Source organism: Corythoichthys intestinalis, chromosome 22, assembly GCF_030265065.1.
Source record: "Corythoichthys intestinalis isolate RoL2023-P3 chromosome 22, ASM3026506v1, whole genome shotgun sequence".
In the NCBI taxonomy this organism is placed as follows: Eukaryota; Metazoa; Chordata; class Actinopteri; order Syngnathiformes; family Syngnathidae; genus Corythoichthys; species Corythoichthys intestinalis.
Genome location: NC_080416.1, coordinates 25,000,296 through 25,026,816, shown reverse-complemented (window position 1 = coordinate 25,026,816; position 26,521 = coordinate 25,000,296). Strand labels below are relative to the sequence as shown.

Below are 26,521 nucleotides of genomic sequence, written 5' to 3'. Positions count from 1 at the left end.
AACATTGCTTTCAAATAATGTTTTGAACAATATTCTTGAATTAAGAAAATTTCTGACAAACAAGTTTTTCTTTAAAGATTAAATATACAAACTTTTTGCTCAAAATAAGTGTTAATCTTATTTTCAGCTAGGTCTTATTTCAAGAAATCTGAGTAAAATTGACTTCATTGTAGCAGTAGCAAAATTAGTGGTGTGTTCCCCACCTCCACAACATTGACGTCTTTTTACATTACTTACAGTGGCTGCTGCTGGCGGGCAAAAAAATCCCTCGTGTTCGAAGGGGGCGGGGGAGGTGGCATGTTGTATTTGTGTTGGGCTGTGAAGGCGTGTGTGTGTGGGGTGGGGGTGGTTCAAGTCATCGGCCAATCAAACGCGTGTTTGAGTGAAAAAATTGACTGGCACATTCAGCAAGTGAAAAGGGGTCAATGTAAGTCTTAACATAATGAAAGTACTGTAATTCACTTAATAATGGTAGGATCCATTCTATCCTTACAACATATAGGAAGACAATCTAAATTACCTATATAACTAAAATCATTATATAACGCAAATAAGTTTGCTTTAAAGTTGGTGGGAATAATTTAAGCATCCTGAAAAACTGGTAGTGTTATGTCCCTACCGTCCCTATGCAAACCTACAGCCTTGCACTGAAGGTATTTCAGCCAAAGGGGGTAAAACTAGCTATTGGGTGGTAGGGTGTCCTAATTTTTTCCTCAGTTAGAATATGCGCTTTTGTTGACATATTTGGTTTCATGAGTAAAACAATGTTAACTTTTGTTGTTTACCTGCAACTAAATCACTTTCTTTTCCAGAGATAAAGAAAAACAAGATCATACAGTGATATGTGAACATTTCTTAATAAAGAACTGAATATTTAATGGCGTGTCCTAATTTTTTTCACATGACTGTTTGTGTTGTGTAATGCATGTACAGTATATTACTACCTCTTACAAGAATTACAGCGAGCAATTTTTCATGTTTTTTTTTTTTTTTTTTTTTTTACATCCATATTGATTCCTAACTTTTGGCATTTTGCCTATGATGTTTGCATTCAATGCAAAACTTTCAAATGGATCATTAAGTGCTGTTTTTTTTAGAGCGGGAACTCGGGAAGGCACACAGTGTTGATGTCACAGTTTCTCCATCTTGGCAATATTAAAGTACGTGTCCACTCTCGTGGGCGATGTCATTCATTAGAAGCTAAATTAGAGGGGAAAAGAACATGAGAGAGGTTGTACAGTGGGGCAAATAAGTATTTAGTCAACCACCATTGTGCAAGTTGTCCTACTTGAAAAGATTAGAGAGGCCTGTAATTGTCAACATGGGTAAACCTCAACCATGGGAGACAGAATGTGAAAAAAAAAAACAGAAAATCACATTGTTTGAATTTTAAAGAATTTATTTCCAAATTAGAGTGGAAAATAAGTATTTGGTCACCTACAAACAAGCAAGATTTCTGGCAGTCAAAGAGGTCTAACGTCTTCTAACGAGGTTTAACGAGGCTCCACTCATTACCTGTATTAATGGCACCTGTTTTAACTCATTACCAGTATAAAAGACACCTGTCCACAAGCTCAGTCAGTCACACTCCAAACTCCACTATGGCCAAGACAAAAGAGCTATCGAAGGACACCAGAGACAAAATTTTAGACCTGCACCAGGCTGGGAAGACCGAATCTGCAATAGGTAAAACGCTTGGTGTAAAGAAATCAACTGTGGGAGCAATTATTAGAAAATGGAAGACATACAAGACCACTGATCATCTCCCTCGATCTGGGGCTCCATGCAAGATCTCACCGCGTGGCGTCAAAATGATAACAAGAACGGTGAGCAAAAATCCCAGAACCACACGGGGGACATAGTGAATGACCTACAGAGAGCTGGGACCACAGTAACAAAGGCTACTATCAGTAACACAATGCGCCGCCAGGGACTCAAATCCTGCACTGCCAGACGTGTCCCCCTGCTGAAGAAAGTACACGTCCAGGCCCGTCTGCGGTTCGCTAGAGAGCATTTGGATAATCCAGAAGAGGAATGGGAGAATGTGTTATGGTCAGATGAAACCAAAATAGAACTTTTTGGTAGAAACACAGGTTCTCGTGTTTGGAGGAGAAAGAATACTGAATTGCATCCGAAGAACACCACCATACCCTCTCTGAAGCATGGGGGTGGAAACATCATGCATTGGGGCTGTTTTTCTGCAAAGGGACCAGGACGACTGATCTGTGTTTAGAATGAAAGGGGTAATGTATCGAGAGATTTTGAGTGAAAATCTCCTTCCATCAGCAAGGGCATTGAAGATGAGACGTGGCTGGGTCTTTCAGCATGACAATGATCCCAAACACACAGCCAGGGCAACAAAGAAGTGGCTTCGTAAGAAGCAATTCAAGGTCCTTGAGTGGCCTAGGCGGTCTCCAGATCTCAACCCCAGAGAAAATGTGTGAAGGGAGTTGAAAGTCCGTGTTGCCCAACGACAGCCCCAAAACATCACTGCTCTTGAGGAGATCTGCATGGAGGAATGGGCCAAAATACCAGCAAAAGTGTGTGAAAAGCTTGTGAAGAGTTACAGAAAACGTTTGGCCTCCGTTATCGCCAACAAAGGGTATATAACAAAGTATTGAGATGAACTTTTGGTGTTGACCAAATACTTATTTTCCACCATGATTTGCAAATAAATTCTTTAAAAAAACAAAAAATGTGATTTTCTGTTTTTTCCACATTCTGTCTCTCATGGTTGAGGTTTACCCATGTTGACAATTACAGGCCTCTCTAATATTTTCAAGTGGAAGACCTTGCACAATTAGTGGTTGACTCAATACTTATTTGCCCCACTGTATTGTCTGCTATGTTTTTGCGTGAACTCACCTGGTGCTTCCTCCGTTGTTTCATGTTTCGGTTCTGTTGAATCGGTGGTTTCTGCTTGAGTCGGTGCTATTTTTATTTAGTAGAAATGATACTATAAGCAAAGCTCAATATCATCATTTTTTTTGTTAATGGGAATATTGACTTACTTGCTTCTGGAGGTGCGGTCACAGGGGTGGCAGACGTCTCTGCTGGAGGTCCGGCTTCTGGTTCGACATCTGTCAGCTGCAGTTGCTCCTCCTGCACTGGAGGAGGCGCAGTTGTTGTTGTCGTTTCTGTTGGCGTCTCATCTGCAGGCTTCGCGTCGGAAGACTCTGTCGGCGTCTGAGTGGTTGATGTCTGATCGGGAATGGTCTCGATGTCCTCAGCCACATTGCCGTTAGCAGTCACTGTTTTGTTGATAGGATATCAGATCATAATGTGGACAAAATAACGACAAAAAAATTTACTTCTTGGTTATCTCTAGTAGATGTCCAATCCATCTGAAGTGGGAGGATGGCAACGAATTCTCATTCACTTCAAATAGATTGGACGTCTAGAGCCGTCAATAGCGATGAGTTCATATAAATTGACTTTTACCAACTACCACAGCACATAGGTAATGAGTACCTGGGCTGGCAGTGAATGAGGTAATGTTTGTGCCTTGAACACTCATTTGTACATAATGGGAGGTGTTTATATGAGAGACACACATAATCCTGACTTGACTATGTGCATGTTTGCGCGTTGCTAAGCGTTTCCATGTTTTCTCGCCACTGCCACTTTAATGTTTGACGCCCAATAAACACTCTCCAGGGGGGTCCAACAGTTCAGTCAATCTTTGATTTCTTTTTACTATTGTAGCAAACCTGCATTTACTGCGATAACAAGGATGTTTTTAATGGACACTTTGAGGGATGATATAACTACTTATCCTCAATACACCATTATATATTGGTATTTTGACTATCATTATATTTCAATTCTGTAATATGTTATTTTTCCCCGTTTGGTTACTTTCTGTATAGTGATACAGCATTGCAAATTGGTAGTTTTTAATTTGTCTATTCATGTTAATGTTGTGTAATTATGTTTTTTTTTCAATGAAAAGCACTTTTAATTCAAAAGTTACAAAGAGAATAACTGTCTCAGTTGTATAGTATAATATCGAAGTATCATGATTTTGTATCGTGACTCAATGATTCCCATTACTAGTAAAAACTACATTTTATTCCATTCATTTATTCATTATTAGCAGTTTTTTTCCCCTCTTGTGACTTTTCATACCTGTGGCGATAGTTCCGTTGGTCTCCTCAGGTTTAACTCCAGGTTTGGTTGAGTCAACTGCTGAAGTCTGGGAACTGGTGGAACATCCCATGCTGTCCTGTCCACAGCAGACTGGACTGGAAAGAAGAAAAAAAAAGAATTTGGGAATTGTCCGTTTCAGTGACGTACGTAGTTGCGCATCTTGTGTTGGTTCTTGTGTTGTTTTGGTAGTGGCCTCGAGTTACCGAGACACGCCGGTGCAGTCAGTGTCGGATTTGTTGTTGACTGTAACTGAGGCTGTTTCCAGGAGGCTGGCAACAAAAATACATTATTCAAGTGGTCAGCGGCTGCTTGTGCGTAGAGGCCTTCCCGCCTCATTGGGTTGTGTCATGAGTGTGAGTAAAGGGGAAACAACTCCAATGTATGCATAGTGACCTCCAGTGTTGTTAATCTTACTTTAAAAAAGTAATTAATTACAGTTACAAATTACGGTACTCCTCCCCAAAAGTAATTGCATTAGTAACTCATTTACCTGAATGTATGAGTAATTAGTTACTTGGCAGAGTAAATAGTGATCATTTTCATGTTTTGTTTTTTTTTTCCCTCAAAAAAAAAAAAAAAAACATAGGTCACACTGTGTGAAGTTTTTGGGTTTTTGGGAAAATTTTGTTCCTAGCCCAATTCTTTAACCTAATTTACCCTTTTTACCCTGAATCAAACGTTAAAAGTTGTCAAAATTGCTCCCATTATTGCATTAGTTCCCTACTGTTTACTTTTGACATGTGTAAGTTTTAAAACTGTTTCATCATTTAAAGATAGAATCAAGTCAAGATTTTGCCGATTTAGGAGTATTTTAGATGAAAAGTTACTTAGGTTCGCTAGGAAGGTTCTCTACAACAGAGCCTTCCTAAAGGCCGAGTTATACTTCCGCGTCAGACCTACGCCGTCAAGGAAGAATCGAGTTACGACCCTACGTCGTAGCCTGACGCGCACCTCTCGATTTTTCTAACCTTCGCGTCGCGTAGACGCGTAGACGTAGCGAAAACGGACTGTGATTGGTCCGCTCAGACTGTTGTTTCCGGGCGAAAACACCGCCATTGTAGAATAGAATCAAACATTATTTTCTACACGCAAAAATGCACCAAGCCGACGGGAGTATCATCGAAGAGCAAGTCTCGTCAAGAAATTATTATTGTGACTGCCAAATGGCAAGGTCGGCGATCGAAAAAATAAATAAATGGAAGAACCACCGAGACGTGGGTGGTCGGAATCGAGTGGCCACACGAAGCGGTGACACAGTCGGCCAAAAACTGCCAACTTTTTATCACTTTATGTCGTATTTTTGGTTGGTGCACTTCATCATTTACTGTGTACATATGTTTCAAGTATATGAAGAATAAAGCACAGATTTGGTGTCAAAAGAGTTGTTTTGATCTTTAATTTTCAATAACAGACAGTTCACACACACAATACATCATCACTGATTGAGAGTGCCTCGGTGCTTTTTATGATAACCTTAAAATCAAGCCTCCCAACGCAGTTTGGGAAGTTCCCTAGACGCCAGAAATCTGCTATGGCTTCCCACTGGCTGGTTGTAGGACACGGCAAACAAATCAGGCTGGAGGGCTTTGCAGACCTTGAACGCAGTGCTCGACGCCAGTTTGAAGCTAGCCGCCACAGCTAGCTCTCTCCACCCGAGTCTAAAACTCTCTGTGCGGCATCAAAAGTTGGCCAGACCGCCTCGAAACCGTCTTCTGCGTCGCCTGCCCGTCAACATTTGTATGTTCAATATTTATTCAGTGTTGATGAGCAGAATATTTACTTTCAAGAGTTCCATCTTGCATTGTTTATTTTTTCTCCGACTAGCGGAAGTAAACAAGCATGCCCCAAAACCGTACAAACATAACGCCACATCCCTCTAGTGGCTTGGCGGTGAATTACAGAGCAACGCGTTCCCTCACCGCAGAACTATCGAATGTCGAATGACGCCGTAGTCGCTACGCCGTCACCGCAACGCGGGAGTATAACTCAGGCTTAAGAAGTCTACTGCTTTAAGATGGCGGCTGATTACCAACGCATCTAGTTCCTATATTGTACATGTTGCTAACGCCGCCATATCTGTGATTTTGCATCTAGTTCTATATATATGTGATATCTACCGTGTCTACCATATCATGTGGTCGTAGTTTGTAGGCTATCGGCTACTGTCAGGTATTATCGGAGCCACCTAGCATCGTGTTTGCTCGTCATCACAACTTTTTTTGCCTCCTCCCCACTCCTGCTCTGCTCTGTCATCTCGGTGAGTCCGTCTCCCTCAGACTTTTCTCGCGTCATTCAAACAATATAGTAACGCATAGTAACACACTTTCCATCCTCAGTAACGGCGTTGCCAAGATGAGAAAATTAATTAGATTACTCACTTCTGAAAGACAATAACGCCATTTTATTGTAACGCCGTTATTAACAACACTGGTGACCTCCATTCCCAATAGAGAGTAGTTGTAGTTGGGGAAACTTACATGTTCGTGAATTGTTTAAATCCCTTTTCTGAACAGCTCATAATAGTATGCTGGTTTACTGCTGCTGGCTTGTTTTTTTATTCAACTTTAAATACCTGCAACATGAAGCAATTATAAGAGAATCCAAAAATTTGGAAAAATAAGGTCCTAATGAAACCTTTTTTTCACATTTGTAAAAAGAAAAGTCCAAATTAATATGTGTAATAAGCGCTTTAATATCTATAACCCTTGCTAAATCCTGTTTTTTTTTTTTTCCCTCATGGAACCTGCAGATGCATGTGTTGAATTGCGTCCATGATTTTTTTTTTTTTTTTTTTTCCAAAAAGAATTGTGAAAATTCTGAATTAGTCTCAAAATCGTGAAATTTTAGATGTATCAAACGTGATACATTTGACAATAAAGGGTTAAGCAAATTTAAGAGGAACTACAGTGGGGAGAACAAGTATTTGATACACTGCCAATGGGAAAACCCATTGGCAGTGTATCAAATACTTGTTTTCCCCACTGTACGTATTAAGTCAATCATTTTCAGGATACTTATCTCTGTGGTGCATCCTAATAGAGTTGTTCTCTTAGGGAGCTCTCTTGTTCGAAAGTATCCTGATATGGATGCATCGTAATGACAAATTATTGTTAAGATGTATCCTTTTCAGACTACATCCTTGTTGTAGTGCATATTAATTAGTGCACATTCATATCCTTACTTACCATGGTGCATCCTCGTTAGACTGCACCATGCTTAGAACACATCTTTTCGTGGGTCCAACTTAGAGTTCATTCTGTTGGCTTCAGCCTGGTTCATCTTTGCGAGAGTGCATTTTCGTTTTGTTAGCTACATCCAGAGGTGGGTAGAATAGCCGAAGATTGTACTCAAGTAAAAGTAGTGTTACTTCAAAATAATATTACTTAAGTGAAAGTAAAAGTAGTCATCCAAAGAATGTACTCAAGTACAAGTAAAAAAGTATTTTTTCAGAAGAATACTCAAGTAATGAGTAACATTGTAACTGCTTACACTGTTTGATTTTTTCCTTTTTTAAACTAGTATTTTTTTTTTTAATGAAATGACCAAATGACCTGATATGACCAGGACACGCCCCCAAATGATGTGATATGACCAGGACATGCCCCTAAATGACCTGATATGACCAGGACACGCCCCCCAAATGTCCTCAAATGACCTGATATGACCAGGACACCCCCCCCCCCAAATCACTTTATCTGACCAGGACACCCCCCAAAGGTCCCCAAATCACCTGATATGACCAGGATTTGTCCCCCAAAGGTCTCCAAATCACCTGATATGACCAGGACACGCCTCCAAATGTCCCCAAATGACTTGATATGACCAGCACGTGTCCCGCAAATGACCTGATATGACCAGGACGTATCCCCCAAATGTCCCCAAATCAACAGGACGTGACCTGATGTTGTCCCCGAAATGTCCCCAAACCAACCTGGGCGGGGCTAAGATCTGTATCTCCACACAGCAAAGCCCCAGAGTAATTTCTCCAGAAATTGCTGTTTTTAGTTGTACTGTACTATAACCTGTTACATAACTTCTTTAAACCAAAGGGGGAAAAAAAAAATCTACAATAATGAAGCATTATTCGTCCAAAGACCATGAGTGCCCTCTAGTGGAGAAAACATATTTCCTATTATAAAAATAAAATAATCATATCTCCGGTTTTCCGTGGTCAATTGGTGCCAAAGAAAAACTAGGAGAGAGATTAAAATAATTAAAGAGGAAAAGTCTAATGACTAGTGTAGCCCAAAAGTAGTGAAGTAAGAGTTGTGTTTCTTCTTCACAAATCTACTCAAGTAAAAGTAAAAAGTATGGCTTTTTAAAACTACTCTTAGAAGTACATTTTTCTCAAAAAGTTTCTCAAATAAATGTAACGGAGTAAATGTAACGCGTTACTACCCACCTCTAGCTACATCCATGCTAGAGTGCACCCTTTTAGTTGAAACATTTCAATAGGTTTTGTCATTGAAACATGTATTTACTTATGTACAAGTTTAGATGCTATCACAGTTTCCTTTTTCTTAAAAAAAACCCTTTGTGACATAGTCGCAATGACTTTGCACAACATGTCATCACATCCTGACTTGTGTCAAATCTAACCGATGCTGCACTGTAGCACCGTTCGGATTCAGAGCATTTTTTATTTTTGAATGGTTTTTAACATTGTCAACAAAGATGGATGACGTGCCGCATAGTGACGTTCAGATATCATCTATTGGTCTGATCTTTTTCTTTCAAGGTTGTATCGCTTTTACCCCGCTATGTCTTAAGTCTCTCATTTCTTACAGTGGTGGTGAACATATTGTGGTGGATGGTGATGATTGCAGGCATCGGTCTGGGTAGGGTTTCTCGCTATCCACACGCTTGGTGGGTCTTTACTCAGTGTTTGTGTTGTCACAGGTATCACTCATCTGGGATTGTGCCCGGCACAGCCTAGAATTCCCATCTATCTTGTGGTTCTGGGCGTGTCCAGCCTGCTAGCCCTGTCCGCGACCTACTGCCGCTGCATCTGGGAGGGTGGCGTGGGGAGCACGCTCACCTCCGTTTGCATGGCCCTGCTACACTTCTTTACGTTTTGCTGGTTCCTTGCAGGTATAAAAACAACAAGACTTTTGTGCAAAAGTGAGTTTTTGGAACATGTTAAGAAGCTGGTGTTTGCAACAGAGTTGAAATTGGCACTTGACTCCTCAATGTCCATGTGTGATCAGTAGTATACCATCTATGAACAGAGATAATAACCTAAAATAAAACTTTCACTGCAGGTAGCATCTGGGTCTATAGTGTCTATCCACCCAGCTATACGCCCGGTGAATCCCGGTACTGCCACAAGACCACCTACAACTTTGCATTCGTGGTCACTGCCATACTGTGGGCCACCACCTCGCTGTCGTTGTGCTGCTGCGCTTGCTTCCTGGCGCTGACCTGCTGCTCGACCATCAAGGCGAGACGCAGGCTGACGCCCAGTCGCAGTGCATCATATGGAACCGCTCATCTTTTCGAAGAAGACACCGTAGCTGCTGGTGTTTAACCGCAACCTGTGTGTGGAGGTTATTTTTGTCTTTTCGTATCTAACTGTATTTTACATTTATATTTTTTTCTGTTTATAATAAAGTGGGATACTGTCCTCTTAATTTTTATTTTTTTTTAAATGTGGTTTTTGCTCTCATACAGTGCCTTGCAAAAGTATTCGGCCCCCTTGAATCTTGCAACCTTTCGCCACATTCCAGGCTTCAAACATAAAGATATGAAATTTAATTTTTTTGTCAAGAATCAACAACAAGTGGGACACAATCGTGAAGTGGAACAACATTTATTGGATAATTTAAACTTTTTTAACAAATAAAAAACTGAAAAGTGGGGCGTGCAATATTATTCGGCCCCTTTACTTTCAGTTCAGCAAACTCACTCCAGAAGTTCAGTGAGGATCTCTGAATGATCCAATGTTGTCCTAAATGACCGATGATGATAAATAGAATCCACCTGTGTGTAATCAAGTCTCCGTATAAATGCACCTGGTCTGTGATAGTCTCAGGGTTCTGTTTAAAGTGCAGAGAGCATTATGAAAACCAAGGAACACACCAGGCAGGTCCGAGATACTGTTGTGGAGAAGTTTAAAGCCGGATTTGGATACAAAAAGATTTCCCAAGCTTTAAACATCTCAAGGAGCACTGTGCAAGCCATCATATTGAAATGGAAGGAGCATCAGACCACTGCAAATCTACCAAGACCCGGCCGTCCTTCAAAACTTTCTTCTCAAACGAGAAAACTGTTCAGAGATGCAGCCAAGAGGCCCATGATCACTCTGGATGAACTGCAGAGATCTACAGCTGAGGTGGGAGAGTCTGTCCATGGGACAACAATCAGTCGTACACTGCACAAATCTGGCCTTTATGGAAGAGTGGCAAGAAGAAAGCCATTTCTCAAAGATATCCATAAAAAGTCTCGTTTAAAGTTTGCCACAAGCCACCTGGGAGACACACCAAACATGTGGAAGAAGGTGCTCTGGTCAGATGAAACCAAAATTGAACTTTTTGGCCACAATGCAAAACGATATGTTTAGCGTAAAAGCAACACAGCTCATCACCCTGAACACACCATCCCCACTGTCAAACATGGTGGTGGGAGCATCATGGTTTGGGCCCGCTTTTCTTCAGCAGGGACAGGGAAGATGGTTAAAATTGACGGGAAGATGGATGCAGCCAAATACAGGAACATTCTGGAAGAAAACCTGTTGGTATCTGCACAAGACCTGAGACTGGGACGGAGATTTATCTTCCAACAGGACAATGATCCAAAACATAAAGCCAAATCTACAATGGAATGGTTCAAAAATAAACGTATCCAGGTGTTAGAATGGCCAAGTCAAAGTCCAGACCTGAATCCAATCGAGAATCTGTGGAAAGAGCTGAAGACTGCTGTTCACAAACACTCTCCATCCAACCTCACTGAGCTCGAGCTGTTTTGCAAGGTAGAATGGGCAAGAATGTCAGTCTCTCGATGTGCAAAACTGATAGAAACATACCCCAAGCGACTTGCAGCTGTAATTGGAGCAAAAGGTGGCGTTACAAAGTATTAACGCAAGGGGGCCGAATAATGTTGCACGCCCCACTTTTCAGTTTTTTATTTGTTATAAAAGTTTAAATTATCCAATAAATGTTGTTCCACTTCACGATTGTGTCCCACTTGTTGTTGATTCTTGACAAAAAATTAAAATGTTATATCTTTATGTTTGAAGCCTGAAATGTGGCGAAAGGTTGCAAGGTTCAAGGGGGTCGAATACTTTTGCAAGGCACTGTATGTTGTCACACCTTACCTTATTTACATACATACATACGTGCATACGTACTAAAAAAAATCACCTAAAAATTCCATGTAATGTTTTTAAATGGAAATAATTGCTACATGTTCATCAATACCCTTATATTTTTATACAATGCTGGCCAAAAGTTGGCAACCCTGCAATTCTGTCAGATAATGCTCAATTCCTCTCAGAAAATGATTGCAATTACAAATGCTTTGGTAGTAATACCTTCATTTGTTTTACATAGCAGGTGGTGGAAATAACTAAATCACACTTGCAGCCAGTTAAAATGGATTAAAGTTGACTCAACCTCTGAACTATGTCCTTGTGTGTACCACATTGAACATGGAGAAAAGAAAGACGACCAAAGAACTACTGTCTGAGAACTTGAGAAGCAAAATTGTGAAAATGCATGGGCAATCTTAAGGCTACAAGTCCATCTCCAAAGCCCTGAATGTTCCTGTGTCTACCGTGCGCAGTGTCATCAATAAGTGTGAAGCCAATGACACTGTGGATAACCTCCCAAGATGTGGACGGAAAAGAAAAATTGACAAGAGATTTCAACGAAATATTGTGCGGATGGTGGATAAAGAACCTCGACTAACATCCAAACAAGTTTAAGCTGTCCTGCAGTCCGAGGGTACAACAGTGTCAACCTGTACTATCCGTCGGCGTCTGAATGAAAAGGGACTTACCCAGGAAAACTCCACTTCTGACCCAGAGACAAAAAAGCCAAGCTGGAGTTTGCCAAAACTTACCTGAGAAAGCCAAAAACGTTGTTCTCTGATCAGATGAGACAAAAGTAGAGCTTTTTGAGAAAAGGCATCAACATAGAGTTTACAGGGCAAAAAAAATGAGGCCTTCAAAGTAAAGAACACGGTCCACACAGTCAAACATGGCGTTCCCTGATGTTTTGGGGTTGCTTTGCTTTCTCTGGCACTGGACTGCTTGACTATTTGCATGGCATTATGAAGTCTGAAGACTAAAATCAATTCTAAAATCCAAAATTTGTTGGTAAACTTTTACTGTTTGTTTTTAGTTCTATTAATGGCCAGGCTCCATCTTATTTAACGGAAATCTTAACTTTTCGTAACTCTGGCAGGACTCTTCGCTCGACCGGCCAGCTTCTTTTAGATGTTCCTAGGTCAAAACTTAAAACAGTGGGGAGAGCGATCCTTTGCGGTTGCTGCCCCCAGGCTGTGGAATAGCCTTCCCCCCGAAATCCGCACCACCATGGATGTGGGTCTTTTTAAGTCTCGGCTAAATACACACCATTTTAGACTCGCCTTTCACACAGATTAGGATAGCCTGGTTTTATTTGCTCAAGGGTTTTTTAATGTCTTTGGATTTTATGGGTTTTATTGTTTTATTTGCTGGACTTTTATCGCGATGCGCCGTCTTTGTTTTATTTTTTGTTTTATTTCTTGTTTTATTCATTTTTTTTTATGTCATTGTATAATATTTTCCTGCCTTTTATTTATCTTGAGCCATGTTTTGTTGTAAAGCACTTTGAGGGCCTTTTGGGTTTTGTAAAGGGCTATATACATAAATTTTATTGATTGATTGATTGATTGATTGATTGATTGATTGATTGATTGATTGATTGATTGATTGAAAATGATAATGTTTTAATTTTTTTTTCATTCTCTTTTGTGTTTTTTCATTGCAAGCAATATATATTAGAAGATATTACTACCAAAGCATTTGTAATTGCAATCATTTTCTGGGAGAAATTGAGCATTATCTGAAAGAATTTCAGGGGTGCCAATACTTTTGGCCAGCACTGTATATATAAATAATGTAACGAACTTGACAATTATTTAACGTTTCAAATCATTGTGTGATTAAAGTAAATAGTATTGTTTTTTGTTTTTTTTAGAATTATGCAAACATTGTAACTTGTGATATCCAAAGTGAAATGCATTTTAAACATGTTATTTCTTGCGCTATTAGTTCAGTAGTAAATCCATCAATCGTTAAATTATTTTTATTTTCCTAATGAAAATTTAATCCGTATCAACAGCAGAGATGTTCCTTTTGATTTAACGAGTTTTTTTTTTTTTTAATCAGGCAAAAATCTTGGACCACTATTACAATCTGGGGTCCTTTGCCTCACTCCAAGCATTCACGAATCTCACCGCTAGTCGCAGTAAATGTGTCATTTTACGCCACTTTAGGTTGCTGTAAAATAATTTTTTACGAATTATTGCCTCAAAAACTCCTCACGGATCACTTTATAAACGCCAATCAAACATGTTGAGCTCCGGCTGCCGTGCCCTTCATAATCTGCTCGGCCATATGACGATCAGGAATTTCTCTGTGACTCCTGTTCAGGTCAGTATCTGCACTATTTGATTATTTATATGAATATAAGCCCTACTACTAGTCAGCATTTTCCTGACAATTATTATTTATATGAATATAACGCTACTGCTAGTTAGCCTTGTCCTGACAATGAGTTAGCATATAGTCCCAAATTCCATGTTTTTCTCGTGAAACTTGAAGCTATCACCACGCGTGAGGGCTTCTGGAACACCCGTTTATGTTGTTATTGCAAATATGTGCTGATATGATATTCTGAAGGTATGATACACTTAAATCGAAATATCACAATATCACGGTATTGCTATTAACAGCTCTAAAATGTGCTTAACTTGAACAGGATTTTTATTTTTCAAAACATATGATCAACTTGCAACATAAATATAATGTTAAGTTAAAATTATATATTCTAAAAAAAATAATAAATGCAGTCCTTTTGGTGAGCCTAAACCAGGGGTGGGCAAACCGGTCCTTGAGGGCCGCAGTGGGTCCTGGTCTTTGTTCCAGCTGATCCAGCACAGAGCTTTTAACCAATGAGGTTTAAATGGAAACAAAAAGCACCTGACTGCAATCAACTGATTGCACTTATAACACACCAGATTGGTGAAAAGGTGTCCTCTTGATGGCTTGTGTCACCCGTTACACTTGCAGCAAAAACCCGCACCCACGGCGGCCCTTTGTGGAATAGTTTGCCCACCCCTGGCCTAAACCCACAGCCACAGCTCAACAGTATTACCATCAGAACAAAAATAGTTGAATTATTTTCCATAAAAGGCACATGTGAAATACTCGTATCATGTTTAAATTATACACACACTCTTTCTCAACACAGACAGTTACCAGAGAGAAAAAAACACCACGTTTTACCATCGCTAGACACACTAAACACGCTGGAGTTAACTCTTGTAGCTGGTGGAAAACATTCATGACAATGTTTACTAACCTTTAATTTTCATAAATGCGAAATCATATTGGAGGTATTGCGTTCCTCAGCAGCCAGCCTCCGCAAACATGTTTTACATGTCGGTTGGCTCTCCTTCTCTAAGCCGCGGTCGTTTTTAACTTTACTGTAGCCGAAATATTGCCATAACAGCGATTTTTTTTATCTTCGATGGGGGAAATAGTTAAGGAGTTTCACCTCCTCCAGCCATCGTGTTGCACAGCTGACTCACTGACACCGAGCAAAAACCAGTGGGGGAGGGTTGAGCCTTGCAGGTGCAAGCCAGGGATTTCTCCATGCATTATTGGGACATAAAAAAATAGCTAATACCTTAGGGACGGTATGGGGGGAAAAAATGTGCAATTTTGAAACCTTGACTTTTTCATACCACAGTATACCTTGAAACTGGTAATCGGCACATGTCTAGTTGCAAATAATTTGAAGGTTGAATTTTGTTCTCGCAGAGTACCGTGGTGGTGGAGCGCTGGTGGCAGGTGCCCCTGTCCAAAGAGGGCAGCCCCCCGAGGTTACACCCCCGCAGGCACCGCATCTACAGGATTGTGGAGGACACCAAACATGCTCCAAGTCAAAAGATGGAGCTTATCCTCACACAGACTGTTCCCAGTGAGTGTTTCACAGTGCGTAAAATAAAAAAAGGAAAACATTTGTGCTAATTTGTTGTTTTTCAGAGTTGGGTGGCCGAGGAGAAACTGTGTTTGTGAAAAAGTCGGTGGGGCGGAACAAGCTGCTGCCCCAGGGGCTCGCTGTGTATCCATCCCCAGAGAACAAGCAGATGTTTGCAGAGGAATTAAAGGTGTACATTGGAGGCTTCACAATAATAATATGTGCGACTGTGATTTACGAACACTTTTGTCTCTTTTGTGTTCAGCGTTCGCGTGAGGGCACGAGCGAAGAAAGGGTCCAAACCCGAACAGGACAACTGGTGAGACAGCAAACCTTTAACACAGTGGTGCCTTACTTTGATTGGCTGAAATAAATCAAATCTACCTTGTGGTTAAATTAAATTATGCCTGCATTATACAGACAGTCGAGTTCCTGAAGCGCTGTAAGCTGACCATTAACAAAATGCCCTCGGAGGACTTCAAGCTGACTAGTGAGGTCGTAAGGAGACAATTTCTTAAGAAGGTGAGTTACAAAAAACAGTAGAGGTGACAAAATGTATGTGCATTAGAGGAGTTAAAAAAAAAATCGATTGTTACATGCATCGTGATTCGATTACGATTCATAAAGGCTCAAAAACGATGATTTTCACTCATAACTTTATGACAGCCGCTCGTACCGAAACGAAATTTAAGACAAGTCTGCCGCCCGGACACCTTTAACGGACGCACGCACATTATAATGGATGCTGCCTGTAACTGAGTGAGAGATTTACTCTCTTGCAAAAGACTGGGTTGGCGCCCGTGTGGCGTTTCCGCTCGTCTGCGTGTCTGTCACGCGCCTGGTGGGGCTCGTGTGCGGCTGGATGTGATGGGGCGCGCTCGGGTGGGGGGTCCCGGGGTTGGCGATTGGGCGGCGTTGGGTCAATCGCCAACGGGCATACACTCACAAGGGATTCACACGATTACTGGGTTCTAGATCACAGAGCTGATTTGTGTACATTCTACCCCTTTAAATCACTTATCTTATAGACTCCACCACCCCCATCCCCCTCTTTCCCTGGTCAACAGGCCCCCCACATGGTGTCAACCGGAAATACATCTAGCTGACGATAGCACCAACATATTAGTAGTTAGTGTAGACGTTCACTGTATTTCTTGTTGTAGTGTGTGTTTCTTCTCTTTCGTCTCGTGTTTCTTTTCTTCTGTTCCCCCATAACCCTTCCTGTTCGCTGCTTTGTCATAATAAACGACATATGTTGAATGATCACAATGGGAGTATGTCAGACTCTCAATGTGAAACATTAAAACTGTTCAGACCATCCAGGCACTTAGACTTCCATTCTCCGTGTCAAACAGCTGAACAGGACAGGTTAAAAAAACAAAACAAAACCAAAAAACAAACAAAAGACTGGAAAATAAATTTGTGTATGAGACAGGCACGGGCAGAGTGGGACCCGGAGACGTTATTTTTTAGAGCATGAGGGGAAGAGTGTTCGTTGCTCCTCGTCTTTCAGATGTCCAGCTGTAGTTTGAAGTCATATCAATTGAAAAATATCCTGAGTGTGTTGCTAAGACCCGTGTGCTTCTACAAGAGGTGAGTACACGAACCCTCTAGTACTGTTTAGCCTTTATTGTAGTTGTTTTTGAGGTGTTAATAGTTAGCTAAGCTAATTCGCTAACGTGTATTTCATATGCAGAATGTGTAAAACCATTATTAAGTACAGCGGTAACTAGAAGTGTGCAAAATTTCCGATTCTTAGATTATTCGCGATTCGGCTGTGGAAGATTCGAGAACGATTCACAAACATCCAAATTCCGATTATTGAAATATGCCAAGTAAAGCGGAAGTACAACACACTCAGCGCGCCGCGTGGTCTTCGGGACGGAACGGAGCGGGAGTAGCTAAACATCATGCTTCTCATTACCCGGCCCCTCGGGTAATGCCAACGCTCAACTCACGGCTCTAGCTCAACTCATGCCACGAGATAAAAAAACACAACAACATACCTGACTGCTGCCGAAAAGCTGCTACATGTACAGCTACATAATGTTACGGTAGATATCATTCATATAGGACTAGATGCAATATAGACTCGGTAGCAGTAGCAGCACATCTGCAAAAAGCTAGATGTGGGCGTTAGAAACGGCCGCCATCTTAAAGCAGTAAACTTCCCTGCAAGGCTGTTGAAGCGAACCTTCCAAGCAAACCTAATTAACTTTTTATCTAAAATACTCCTAAATCGGTAAAATATTTACTTGAATCTATCTTTAAAATAGTTTTAAAACTTTCACATGTCAAAAGTAGACAAAAGGGAAATTATGGAATAACGGGAGCAACTTTAACGGTTGATTCACAACATTAAATTAATTGAATGTAGTTTAAAGCTGCTGATACAGAATGGGGACTGGAGTTTTTTTATTTAATGTTATTTTTGTATATTTGTTTACTGCTATATGTTAACTTGATACTGAAATAGTAGTTTGGTTTAGCCTGAGAGTATTTTTGAACAATTTTGGAACTAATGTACAAAACTTTAAAAAAAAAAAAAAAAAAAAAAAAAAAAAAAAAAAAATCAATAATCGTTTTATAATCGAATCGGAGCCTCTGAATCGTAATCGTAATCGAATCGTTAGGTGCCCAAAGATTCCCAGCTCTAGCGGTAACACTACCAACATGCGAAATAGTACAGAAATCTGTGAAAACAAAGTATATTGGTTTAAAAAAGGCTTATTTCTAAAGACACTTTGTTTCCAGAAAATGTGAAATTCATTCCACCTGTGTAAATTTTATTGTATTGTTGAGTGAGATAAGTACTCCCTTTAAAATGGTTAATATTTTTGCACTTTCTTGTAAAAATAAATGAATAAAAAAGCAGCTTAAGGGCTGGTTTTTGTTACATGGGTATTTTTCCATCGTTCCTGTTGAATCATCCAGATATTTTAAATTTATAATGGACAAAAATGTGTTTACTATATTAATTAGTAATGTATGATGCATCGATAATCGTGATAACCGTGATCATCGTTTAAGAATCGAATCGTAGCCCCCTGAATCGTAATCAAATCGAATCGAGGGGTGCCTAAGATGGCACACCCCTATAATGTGCATGTATTTTTCTTTTTGTTGATAAAATTAAAATGTATTTAATTGACCATTAATTTTGTATTAGCTGGTCATGGTAGTGCCTCCTCATGCCTTGAAGCTTCCGTTCGAGCCAATCACAGAGTTGGGCGACTACTGGTGTGAAGTAACGGTAAGATTACTGTAACTTTGATTTTTTTTTTTTTTTTTTTTTTGCACATCTTAATAATATGTAATTACAGGTGAACGGACTGGACACGGTCCGCGTCCCCATGTCTTTAGTCCCCTACGAAGACATGTCAGCCAGTCATCAGCGACTCTTAAAGGCGCAGAGGGATCAGCTCAAAGTTTCCCAACATGTGGATGAGCAGGATGCAACCCAGTCCAGTGACGTCGATGCGTCGGTGCCACCAAGTGACAATAAAACGGACTAAAGAACATTTTTTTGTTGAGATGATACTGTTAAGAATACTTGCATGGTGGAACATTGTTTTAATAAAAAAATGCTCACTGAAGTAATTGTCAGATTTTAAATTTGTCTGAGGACATGGTTAGTGTTTCATGAGATTTTAATGGTAATGTTATGGCTACAATTTTTTGTTGAAGCCCTTTGAAGCATTGAACCACTTGAGCCAACTGGTCCGAGAAAGGGTTCATTTCTCAAAGCTTCATGTGAGCACGGTACCCCCTACTGGTTAACTGTATGATCATAGTCAGTTGTCTGACTTTCAAGTCTTAACCACATGAGTGATTCGTCGACAATGTGTTTGTGTGTCTGTTAGGAAGGAATTGATTTACAAAATATTTTTCGACCAAATTCTCTATTTACATAGATAATCACATACAGTGCCCTCCATAATTATTGGCACCCCTGGTTAAGATGTGTTTTTTAGCTTCTAATATTTTTTTAAAAATTCAAATAATATGGGACCTTAATGGAAAAAAAGAGAAAAATTCAACCTTCAATACAAGTGCATTTATTCAGTGGGTAAAAAATCCCACATAAATAATTATTTGACATCAAATAATGTGTGTCACAATTATTAGCACCCCTGGTGTTAATACTTTGTACAACCCCGTTTTGCCAACAAAACAGCACCTAATCTTCTTTTATAATGTTTCACAAGCTTGATTTTGTGTCTGGTGAACCATTTCTGTGTAGATTTGGCCATACGTTTAGGGTCATTGTCTTGCTGAAAGACCCAGTGACGACCCATCTTCAGCTTTCAGGCAGAGGGTAACAGATTTTGATTTAAAATGTCCTGGTATTTCAAAGCATTGATGATGCCATGCACCCTAACAAGGTTCCCAGGGCCTTTGGAAGCGAAACAGCCCCACAGCATCACTGACCCACCCCCATACTTCACAGTGGGTATGAGGTGCTTTTCAGCATGCGCATCTTTCGTGCCACGAAAGATGCGATAGAAAGATAAGTGTTTTGATTTGTATCTTTTTTATAAAGTGAATAATGCTTACTTCAACCCCAGGACACCTCGGCAGCACCATACAGCCGTTGTTGTGGAAGCTGCTGTACATGTTCTTCCAAAGGTGCACGGGTTCAAAGTAGATGAAGATCTGCTTGTTGCCGTCAGCGTAGGGGTTGGTGTAGGACCACGGTGTTTCACTGAAAGTTATTAGATTGAAATGTTACATAAATCACGTAAAAGCTGATTGTTTTTTAATATGGACGCTGAAATGTCTAAAATTTAGAGATACAAAATCCAGCATGGCCGGCGTAGCAAAACAATGAGCTTTTTCCGTTGAAAATCCGTGTGGATAAATGCTTAAATCCCTTAATTCTTTCTAGATATGGACAGTCTTGATTCCTACGTTTAAGGCAAAAAAACGTGCAGGTAGCATTTATTTTGCGTAAATAGTGCGAACTATGAAGCTAGTCAGTTACGAAAATTAGCCCCCTTCATGGGTTAAAAAAGAACTTCTTCCGTTGAAAATTCTTGTGAATAAATTCCTAAATCACTGAATTCCTTATAGATATGGACGTAAAACAGTCTCGGTTGTTGGTTTAAAGCAAAAAAACAGCAGTTGGCAGTTGTTTTACGCAAATATTGCGAGGTATAATGCCAATGCTGTGGCTGCTAATTTGTCCCATTGATTTTTTTCCACGTTTCAAAATGCATGCATGGTACTAAAAATTTAATTACCTTGAATCCTCGAACAAATCACTCCTGAGACAATCCTTCCTGTTTGTATGTGGTACAGCTTTCGTACTTTTTAAAAAATCCGGCTTGAATCCTTGCTGCATGTGCTGACGCCAACCTACTACTACTAAATGAAGCAATCTAGTGTAAAATCTGACTTTTACAGCCATTTTAAGGTGTGTTATTATTGGGGCTGCCAAACGATTAAAATTTTTAATCGAGTTCGGTCCAGCCCCCTACGGGAAGACGTTATGCAATAAATGCCAAATGTGTCCAGTCAAGTAATTTTGAAGTCTGAGTGGCGTTGTAATGGTTTGTTCTGAAAGAATTTGCATTTAGTTTTAATGATTTGGGTGGATACACTGCTCTCTAGTGGCAACAGTGAATATGATAACATATTTCATATGGATGAATCCTGCTGCTTCCTGTTAAGACTAACACAAACCATCTTGGAATTAAAAAGCAAAACATCCGTCTTGAATGTTGCTTAACTCATTTGCTCCCAAAAATGTATAAATACATTTTATTTTTAATTGTTTCAGTGTCCCAAAGACGTATTTATACATCGTTTACGTGTTTTTTCACAAGAGACATCTCTGGGTTCTGATTCAACTTAGCTCCAAAGCACAAAGCTAAAAATCCATTCTAAAGCAATAAAACTGGCCACTGGAGGGCAGTAGCGCATTTGGTAAGACCCGCAACCCGATTCAACGGAAAGAATGACCGGGCTGCACGGCCGGGGCGCTGTCGGAAGACGACCGAATGGATGTCCAGGATGCCAGGTGGCGGACGACCGAGCAGAACAGCCGGGAGGACGCCCGAGATGCCGGGCGCTGGACGACCGAGCAGAACGACCGGGACCACCAGTGCAGCGGATGATGCTGTTGAGTCTGTGCTGCTCGCCGCTTGTGTCCCACGTACCCTCCAGTGTCCTGCACGGAAACGCGCACGGGCAAACCAGTCCCCCCCCCCCCAGGAACACAAGTTCCCCAGGCGAACTCTGCCACAACGCAGCGGTCACCACAAAAGAAAGACTCCAAAAAATTAATCTTTATGAGACAGGTGGTGATGAGGGAAAAGTTTACCCCGGCTGTCGCAACCACAACACCATCATCACTCAATTATGTGTAAATAAATTGTTACTTCGCTATCTAAAGATCTATTTGTCTCTATTCGTCTTGTTGTTTGTTATTTTGTAAAAGGAAAACATTATTTAGATGTTTGGGATGTAACTAAAGCAAAAACTAGCTGTGTTAAAGTCAGTTATGTTTGAAATGTATGCTTTCACAAAAAGCTCAATTTCTCTGTTTCTTCATCAGAAATTGGAGAATTGCTCAAACTAGGCTATTTTCTAATGCTGATTTCTAAAGAATGGAAAAAGATATGAACGAACTTTTTTTTTCCTGCTGAAAGAAGAGAGTCTTTCTTTTGTTCCATGTTTATATAGCAATAGAATAGAATTTTCGGTGAGCCTTGCAAAATCAGTCAAAATCCAGTAAAATGCCCGGGGTTGCACCGGTGAAAATGGCTGGGAGTGAATGAGTTAAAGCAGTAAAAGTCGTGTGTGCTATGTGGCAAAAAAAGAGTGGCTCTTGTTGGTGTATATTGAGTAGGAAATTACACTCCAATAAGAGTGGGAGAGAAAAATTTAAAAATGAAAAAAAAAAATTTTTAAATCGGTTTATTGTCCAGTCGTAGTATTGTCATTGTAGTTCTAATTTGGAAGAGCGAGGAGTATTGACACCTGTCCTGAAAAGACCGTCTTTAATGTATAACTATTTCCATGACCAGCAACAACTTTCTGACATTTGTGCACCAGCATGTTTATTATAAAATTCCAACTCAGTCTGCCTCGAGCTGAATGAATGCAGTATTATTTTAGGAAGTACGATGGCCCTTCACTAAATTGAATGTAACACTAAATACACATGTGCAGGAGTACATACAAAGGAATACATTTACAACCCCCTGGCTTCCAAAACCCACGTGTCTGAAAGGTAAAAGTTGACTTTAAAAAGGAGTCATGAACAAATAGTTGAGGAGATGTGCATTACATTATTCAAATCTATGGGAAGCTCTAGTCTCCTTGACGCTCTCAGAAGCCATATTTGGCCTGTGTTTGCCGGCGGGTCATCCTGTTTTCTGCCCAGGTGTTTTTCAGCTCCAGCTCGCGTTCTTTCGCCTGAGGAGAACAAGAAGAAAAAATGATTTAGATTTGATCAGAGTATCAATTGACAAACTGGTCGTTGGGCTTACCTGGTGGATGAGATATGTAATCTGGTGCTTGCGCCTTTGCTGTCCAGTGGGCATTCCTCCCCTTTTCTGTAGGCAAAAACAGTCAAATGAGAACTTGTTACCGCTATATGGCTTCTAAGGTTTCGTACCTTGCTAAAGGATCCATGGGCCTTCTTCTCCTCAGAAATGCTCTTAGTGAGCCACTGTTGGTGGCCACTCAACTGGTCATCACCCTTAATCTCCAGGAATTTCACCTCCTCTTTGCCCCGGTTCCTTTTGCCCTGAAGTCGCATGAACTGCAACACAGAGAAATTCTAGAGTTACAAGAAAAAAATCTTGGACTGTAAATTTGTTAGTTGAGATCTCACAGAAGGACAGAACAGGGTTTGCGCAATAGACAGAAAGTTCAAGCAGAATGGTGATCTAGAATCATGATAGAGTATATATACACAATGGGGCAAATACAGCAAGTATGTAGTCAACCACCAATTGTGCAAGTTCTCCTACTTGAAAAGATTAGAGAGGCCTGTAATTGTCAACATGGGTAAACCTCAACCATGAGAGACAGAATGTGGAAAAAAACAAAAAAACAAAATCACATTGTTTGATTTTTAAAGAATTTATTTCCAAATTAGAGTGGAAAATAAGTATTTGGTCACCTACAAACAAGCAAGATTTCTGGCTGTCAAAGAGGTCTAACTTCGTCCAACGAGGCTCCACTCGTTACTTGCATTAATGGCACCTGTTTTAACTCATTATCGGTATAAAAGACACCTGTCCACAACCTCAGTCAGTCACACTCCAAACTCCACTATGGCCAAGACCAAAGAGCTGTCGAAGGACACCAGAGACAAAAATGTAGACCTGCAACAGGCTGGGAAGACTGAATCTGCAATAGGTAAAACACTTGGTGTAAAGAAATCAACTGTGGGAGCAATTATTAGAAAATGGAAGACATACTAGACCACTGATAATCTCCCTCGATCTGGGGCTCCATGCAGGATCTCACCCCGTGGCGTCAAAATGATAACAAGAACGGTGAGCAAAAATCCCACAACCACACGGGGGGACCTAGTGAATGACCTACAGAGAGCTGGGACCACAGTAACAAAGGCTACTATCAGTAACACAATGCGCCGCCAGGGACTCAAATCCTGCACTGCCAGACGTGTCCCCCTGCTGAAGCCAGTACACGTCCAGGCCCGTTTGCGGTTCGCTAGAGAGCATTTGGATGATCCAGAAGAGGACTGGGAGAATGTGTTATGGTCAGATGAAACCAAAATAGAACTTTTTGGTAGAAACACAGGTTCCCGTGTTTGGAGGAGAAAGAATACTGAATTTCATCCGAAGAACACCATTACCCACTGTGAAGCATGGGGGTGGAAACATCATGCTTTGGGGCTGTTTTTCTGCAAAGGGACCAGGACGACTTATCTGTGAAAAGAAAAGAATGAATGGGGCCATGTATCGAGAGATTTTGAGTGAAAATCTCCTTCCATCAGCAAGGGCATTGAAGATGAGACCTGGCTGGGTCTTTCAGCATGACAATGATCCCAGACACACAGCCAGGGCAACAAAGGAGTGGCTTCGTAAGAAGCATTTCAAGGTCCTGGAGTGGCCTTGCCAGTCTCCAGATCTCAACCCCATAGAAAATCTGTGGAGGGAGTTGAAAGTCCGTCTTGCCCAACAACAGCCCCAAAACATCACTGCTTTAGAGGAGATCTGCATGGAGGAATGGGCCAAAATACCAGCAACAGTGTGTGAAAAGCTTGTGAAGAGTTACAGAAAACGTTTGGCCTCCGTTATTGCCAACAAAGGGTCCATAAGAAAGTATTGAGATGAACTTTTGGTATTGACCAAATACTTATTTTCCATCATGATTTGCAAATAAATTCTTTAAAAATCAAACAATATGATTTTCTGTTTTTTTTTTTCCACATTCTGTCTCTCTTGGTTGAGGTTTACTCATGTTGACAATTACAGGCCTCTCTAATATTTTCAAGTGGGAGAACTTGCACAATTAGTGGTTGACTAAATAGTTATTTGCCCCACTGTATGCTCCCATGATATAAGTAGCATTACAAGTTCATTACGACATTTACTGAGTGGACACTATGTGGGGAAGAGATTAACCTATAATACATTATAGGAGAGGAAGAGAGAAGTTAGGACAGATTAGGGTATGACAGGGCAGCGTAAGTGTACAAGATATGGTAACAAAGCGCACTGATCATCTGCGAGAATAAGTGAGTTGATAGTTTATTCCCAAGTGTGCCGATTCTTACCGCTTCGTCATCAAACATGGCCGAGTTACCGGGTTCTTCGTCATCAGGCAAGCCAGGGCTTGGATCTTGGTAATATGCTTCGTTATTATCGTATCCCTGTTGAATGAGATTGTGTCACTCACGTCATTCTCCATCAGTTGAAATGTGTTACATGCATACTTCAGGGTAAGATTCCGGTCCCGCCATCGGTTGCTGATATTGCGGATATTGGTTTCCCCACGCAACGGGTCCATCCTGACCTCCACCGAAATCGAGGGGGGCGTCTGACTGGCCTGACTCATCGCCGGGTGGCGGCGGAGGAAGCGGCGGCGGTAGAGGCGCGGGAAGCGTCTCTACAACGGCGGCAACAGGCTCGGGTTCAGGACTCGGAAGGACGGTCGGCGCCGGGGGCTCTGGGGTCTCGCCTAATGAGAAGTAATTCTGCGGCGAGATGTCCTCCTCGTGCTCGTCATTAGCTACGATCTGTCTGGCCAGCTGCCGCGCCGCTGACTTGGCCGCCGCTTTAATGGCGGAAGGGGATGCATTTGATTCTGGCCGCTTGGTCAGTGTGTGAGGAATCAAAGGTCTGTCGGTCGCTTTCACGTTTAGGTTTTTGGGTTGCGGCAGGAGAGAGGACAGACCACTACCTGTGGCCTGCTGAAATAAATTTATATTAGAGTATTTAACACACGCTATAAGTGTCAAAATGTCTGAGTGTATTCCACCCAATTTGCACATCTAAGATGAATGAGAAGTATTCCTACCTTGGGTTGGATTTTTTTCTTTTCTGGTTCCTCATCATCTGAGTCAGCCTGTTAACAAATCACAATCATGAACTACAATGGATTTATACACATAAGTATGTCGGCTCGCATCAATGCTCACATTCTGTGGTATGCCAATCTTCACTGGCCCTGTGCGCTTCTTGGGCTTGGGCAGACCTGAGAAACTACTGTCCGCCGTAGAAGCTTTTTTGGGGGCTGGCAAAAGTGAGAAAAGCCCCCCGGTACCTTGTTTGCTCGACGTTCCTTCACCATCGCTGTCATCACTACTGGCATAAGCGACTAAAGACATGTTCGCGGAGGGCATTAGGCGCCGCTACAACTCATTGATACAACCACTTTCTCTATGTCTCTGAGATGGGAATTAATGTTACTGTATTGCCAAATCTCAGCTAACAGGAGCGAACCAAGTATGCTAACTGTCGTTAGCTTTGGCCGCTCGCCGCCGCAAAAACAATCAGACAGCTCAGTCTTTCTGACTAAATGCGTGCGGTTATAATGTAACCTTTTATATAATAAATTTTGCATCCACTTTCGATTCGAATTTGGTCAAATATATTATTTTTTTCGTCAGGTACCTACACACTGTTATCGTTGTCTTCTTCGTCTTGTTTATCAGCGATTAGCGATGAACCAGTTTCTTCTTCTCGTTTGGCGCTAGTGCC

At 41.0% G+C, this 26,521-nt stretch overlaps 4 protein-coding genes across 4 annotated transcripts; 2 read left to right on the top strand and 2 right to left on the bottom strand.

The window, feature by feature from the left end:
- Positions 1–1,186: 1,186 nt before the first annotated feature.
- Positions 1,187–4,287, bottom strand: LOC130910983 (uncharacterized). The gene is made up of 4 exons (XM_057828672.1): positions 4,129–4,287; positions 3,012–3,251; positions 2,866–2,931; positions 1,187–1,200 (listed from the first exon to the last, which is right to left on the bottom strand). Exons 1-4 carry the CDS (start codon positions 4,217–4,219, stop codon positions 1,187–1,189), a joined length of 411 nt encoding a protein of 136 aa, XP_057684655.1. The 5' UTR covers positions 4,220–4,287.
- A 4,455-nt stretch (positions 4,288–8,742) lies between these two features.
- On the top strand, positions 8,743–9,754 carry LOC130910494 (transmembrane protein 272-like). Its single transcript, XM_057827854.1, has 4 exons — positions 8,743–8,866; positions 8,937–8,987; positions 9,049–9,240; positions 9,411–9,754. The coding sequence occupies exons 1-4, from the start codon at positions 8,824–8,826 to the stop codon at positions 9,674–9,676; spliced, it is 552 nt and encodes a 183-aa protein (XP_057683837.1). The 5' UTR covers positions 8,743–8,823; the 3' UTR covers positions 9,677–9,754.
- Positions 9,755–13,544: 3,790 nt separating this feature from the next.
- On the top strand, positions 13,545–18,931 carry mrpl9 (mitochondrial ribosomal protein L9). Its single transcript, XM_057827851.1, has 7 exons — positions 13,545–13,783; positions 15,176–15,335; positions 15,401–15,525; positions 15,601–15,654; positions 15,756–15,857; positions 18,505–18,588; positions 18,659–18,931. The coding sequence occupies exons 1-7, from the start codon at positions 13,703–13,705 to the stop codon at positions 18,848–18,850; spliced, it is 798 nt and encodes a 265-aa protein (XP_057683834.1). The 5' UTR covers positions 13,545–13,702; the 3' UTR covers positions 18,851–18,931.
- Positions 18,932–22,258: 3,327 nt separating this feature from the next.
- On the bottom strand, positions 22,259–26,510 carry prcc (proline rich mitotic checkpoint control factor). Its single transcript, XM_057827847.1, has 7 exons — positions 25,960–26,510; positions 25,839–25,886; positions 25,255–25,731; positions 25,096–25,191; positions 22,960–23,106; positions 22,832–22,897; positions 22,259–22,757 (listed from the first exon to the last, which is right to left on the bottom strand). Exons 1-7 carry the CDS (start codon positions 26,161–26,163, stop codon positions 22,671–22,673), a joined length of 1,125 nt encoding a protein of 374 aa, XP_057683830.1. The 5' UTR covers positions 26,164–26,510; the 3' UTR covers positions 22,259–22,670.
- Positions 26,511–26,521: the final 11 nt, after the last annotated feature.

What these genes read in the sequence shown, in the direction of transcription:
- LOC130910983 (XM_057828672.1), bottom strand. Translation starts at nt 4,219, where the DNA reads ATGGGATGTTCCACCAGTTCCCAGACTTCAGCAGTTGACTCAACCAAA. An exon ending in CAACGGAACTATCGCCACAG is followed by an intron (nt 3,252 to 4,128) that starts GTATGAAAAGTC and finishes TCAACAAAACAG; the next exon opens with TGACTGCTAACGGCAATGTG. An exon ending in GACCGCACCTCCAGAAGCAA is followed by an intron (nt 2,932 to 3,011) that starts GTAAGTCAATAT and finishes AAATAAAAATAG; the next exon opens with CACCGACTCAAGCAGAAACC.
- LOC130910494 (XM_057827854.1), top strand. Translation starts at nt 8,824, where the DNA reads ATGGATGACGTGCCGCATAGTGACGTTCAGATATCATCTATTG. An exon ending in GATTGCAGGCATCGGTCTGG is followed by an intron (nt 8,988 to 9,048) that starts GTAGGGTTTCTC and finishes GTGTTGTCACAG; the next exon opens with GTATCACTCATCTGGGATTG. An exon ending in GTTTTGCTGGTTCCTTGCAG is followed by an intron (nt 9,241 to 9,410) that starts GTATAAAAACAA and finishes CTTTCACTGCAG; the next exon opens with GTAGCATCTGGGTCTATAGT.
- mrpl9 (XM_057827851.1), top strand. Translation starts at nt 13,703, where the DNA reads ATGTTGAGCTCCGGCTGCCGTGCCCTTCATAATCTGCTCGGCCATATG. An exon ending in GGAGACAATTTCTTAAGAAG is followed by an intron (nt 15,858 to 18,504) that starts GTGAGTTACAAA and finishes ATTTTGTATTAG; the next exon opens with CTGGTCATGGTAGTGCCTCC. An exon ending in ACTACTGGTGTGAAGTAACG is followed by an intron (nt 18,589 to 18,658) that starts GTAAGATTACTG and finishes ATGTAATTACAG; the next exon opens with GTGAACGGACTGGACACGGT.
- prcc (XM_057827847.1), bottom strand. Translation starts at nt 26,163, where the DNA reads ATGCCCTCCGCGAACATGTCTTTAGTCGCTTATGCCAGTAGTGATGAC. An exon ending in GACCGGAATCTTACCCTGAA is followed by an intron (nt 25,192 to 25,254) that starts GTATGCATGTAA and finishes CTCATTCAACAG; the next exon opens with GGATACGATAATAACGAAGC. An exon ending in TTACATATCTCATCCACCAG is followed by an intron (nt 22,758 to 22,831) that starts GTAAGCCCAACG and finishes TGTTCTCCTCAG; the next exon opens with GCGAAAGAACGCGAGCTGGA.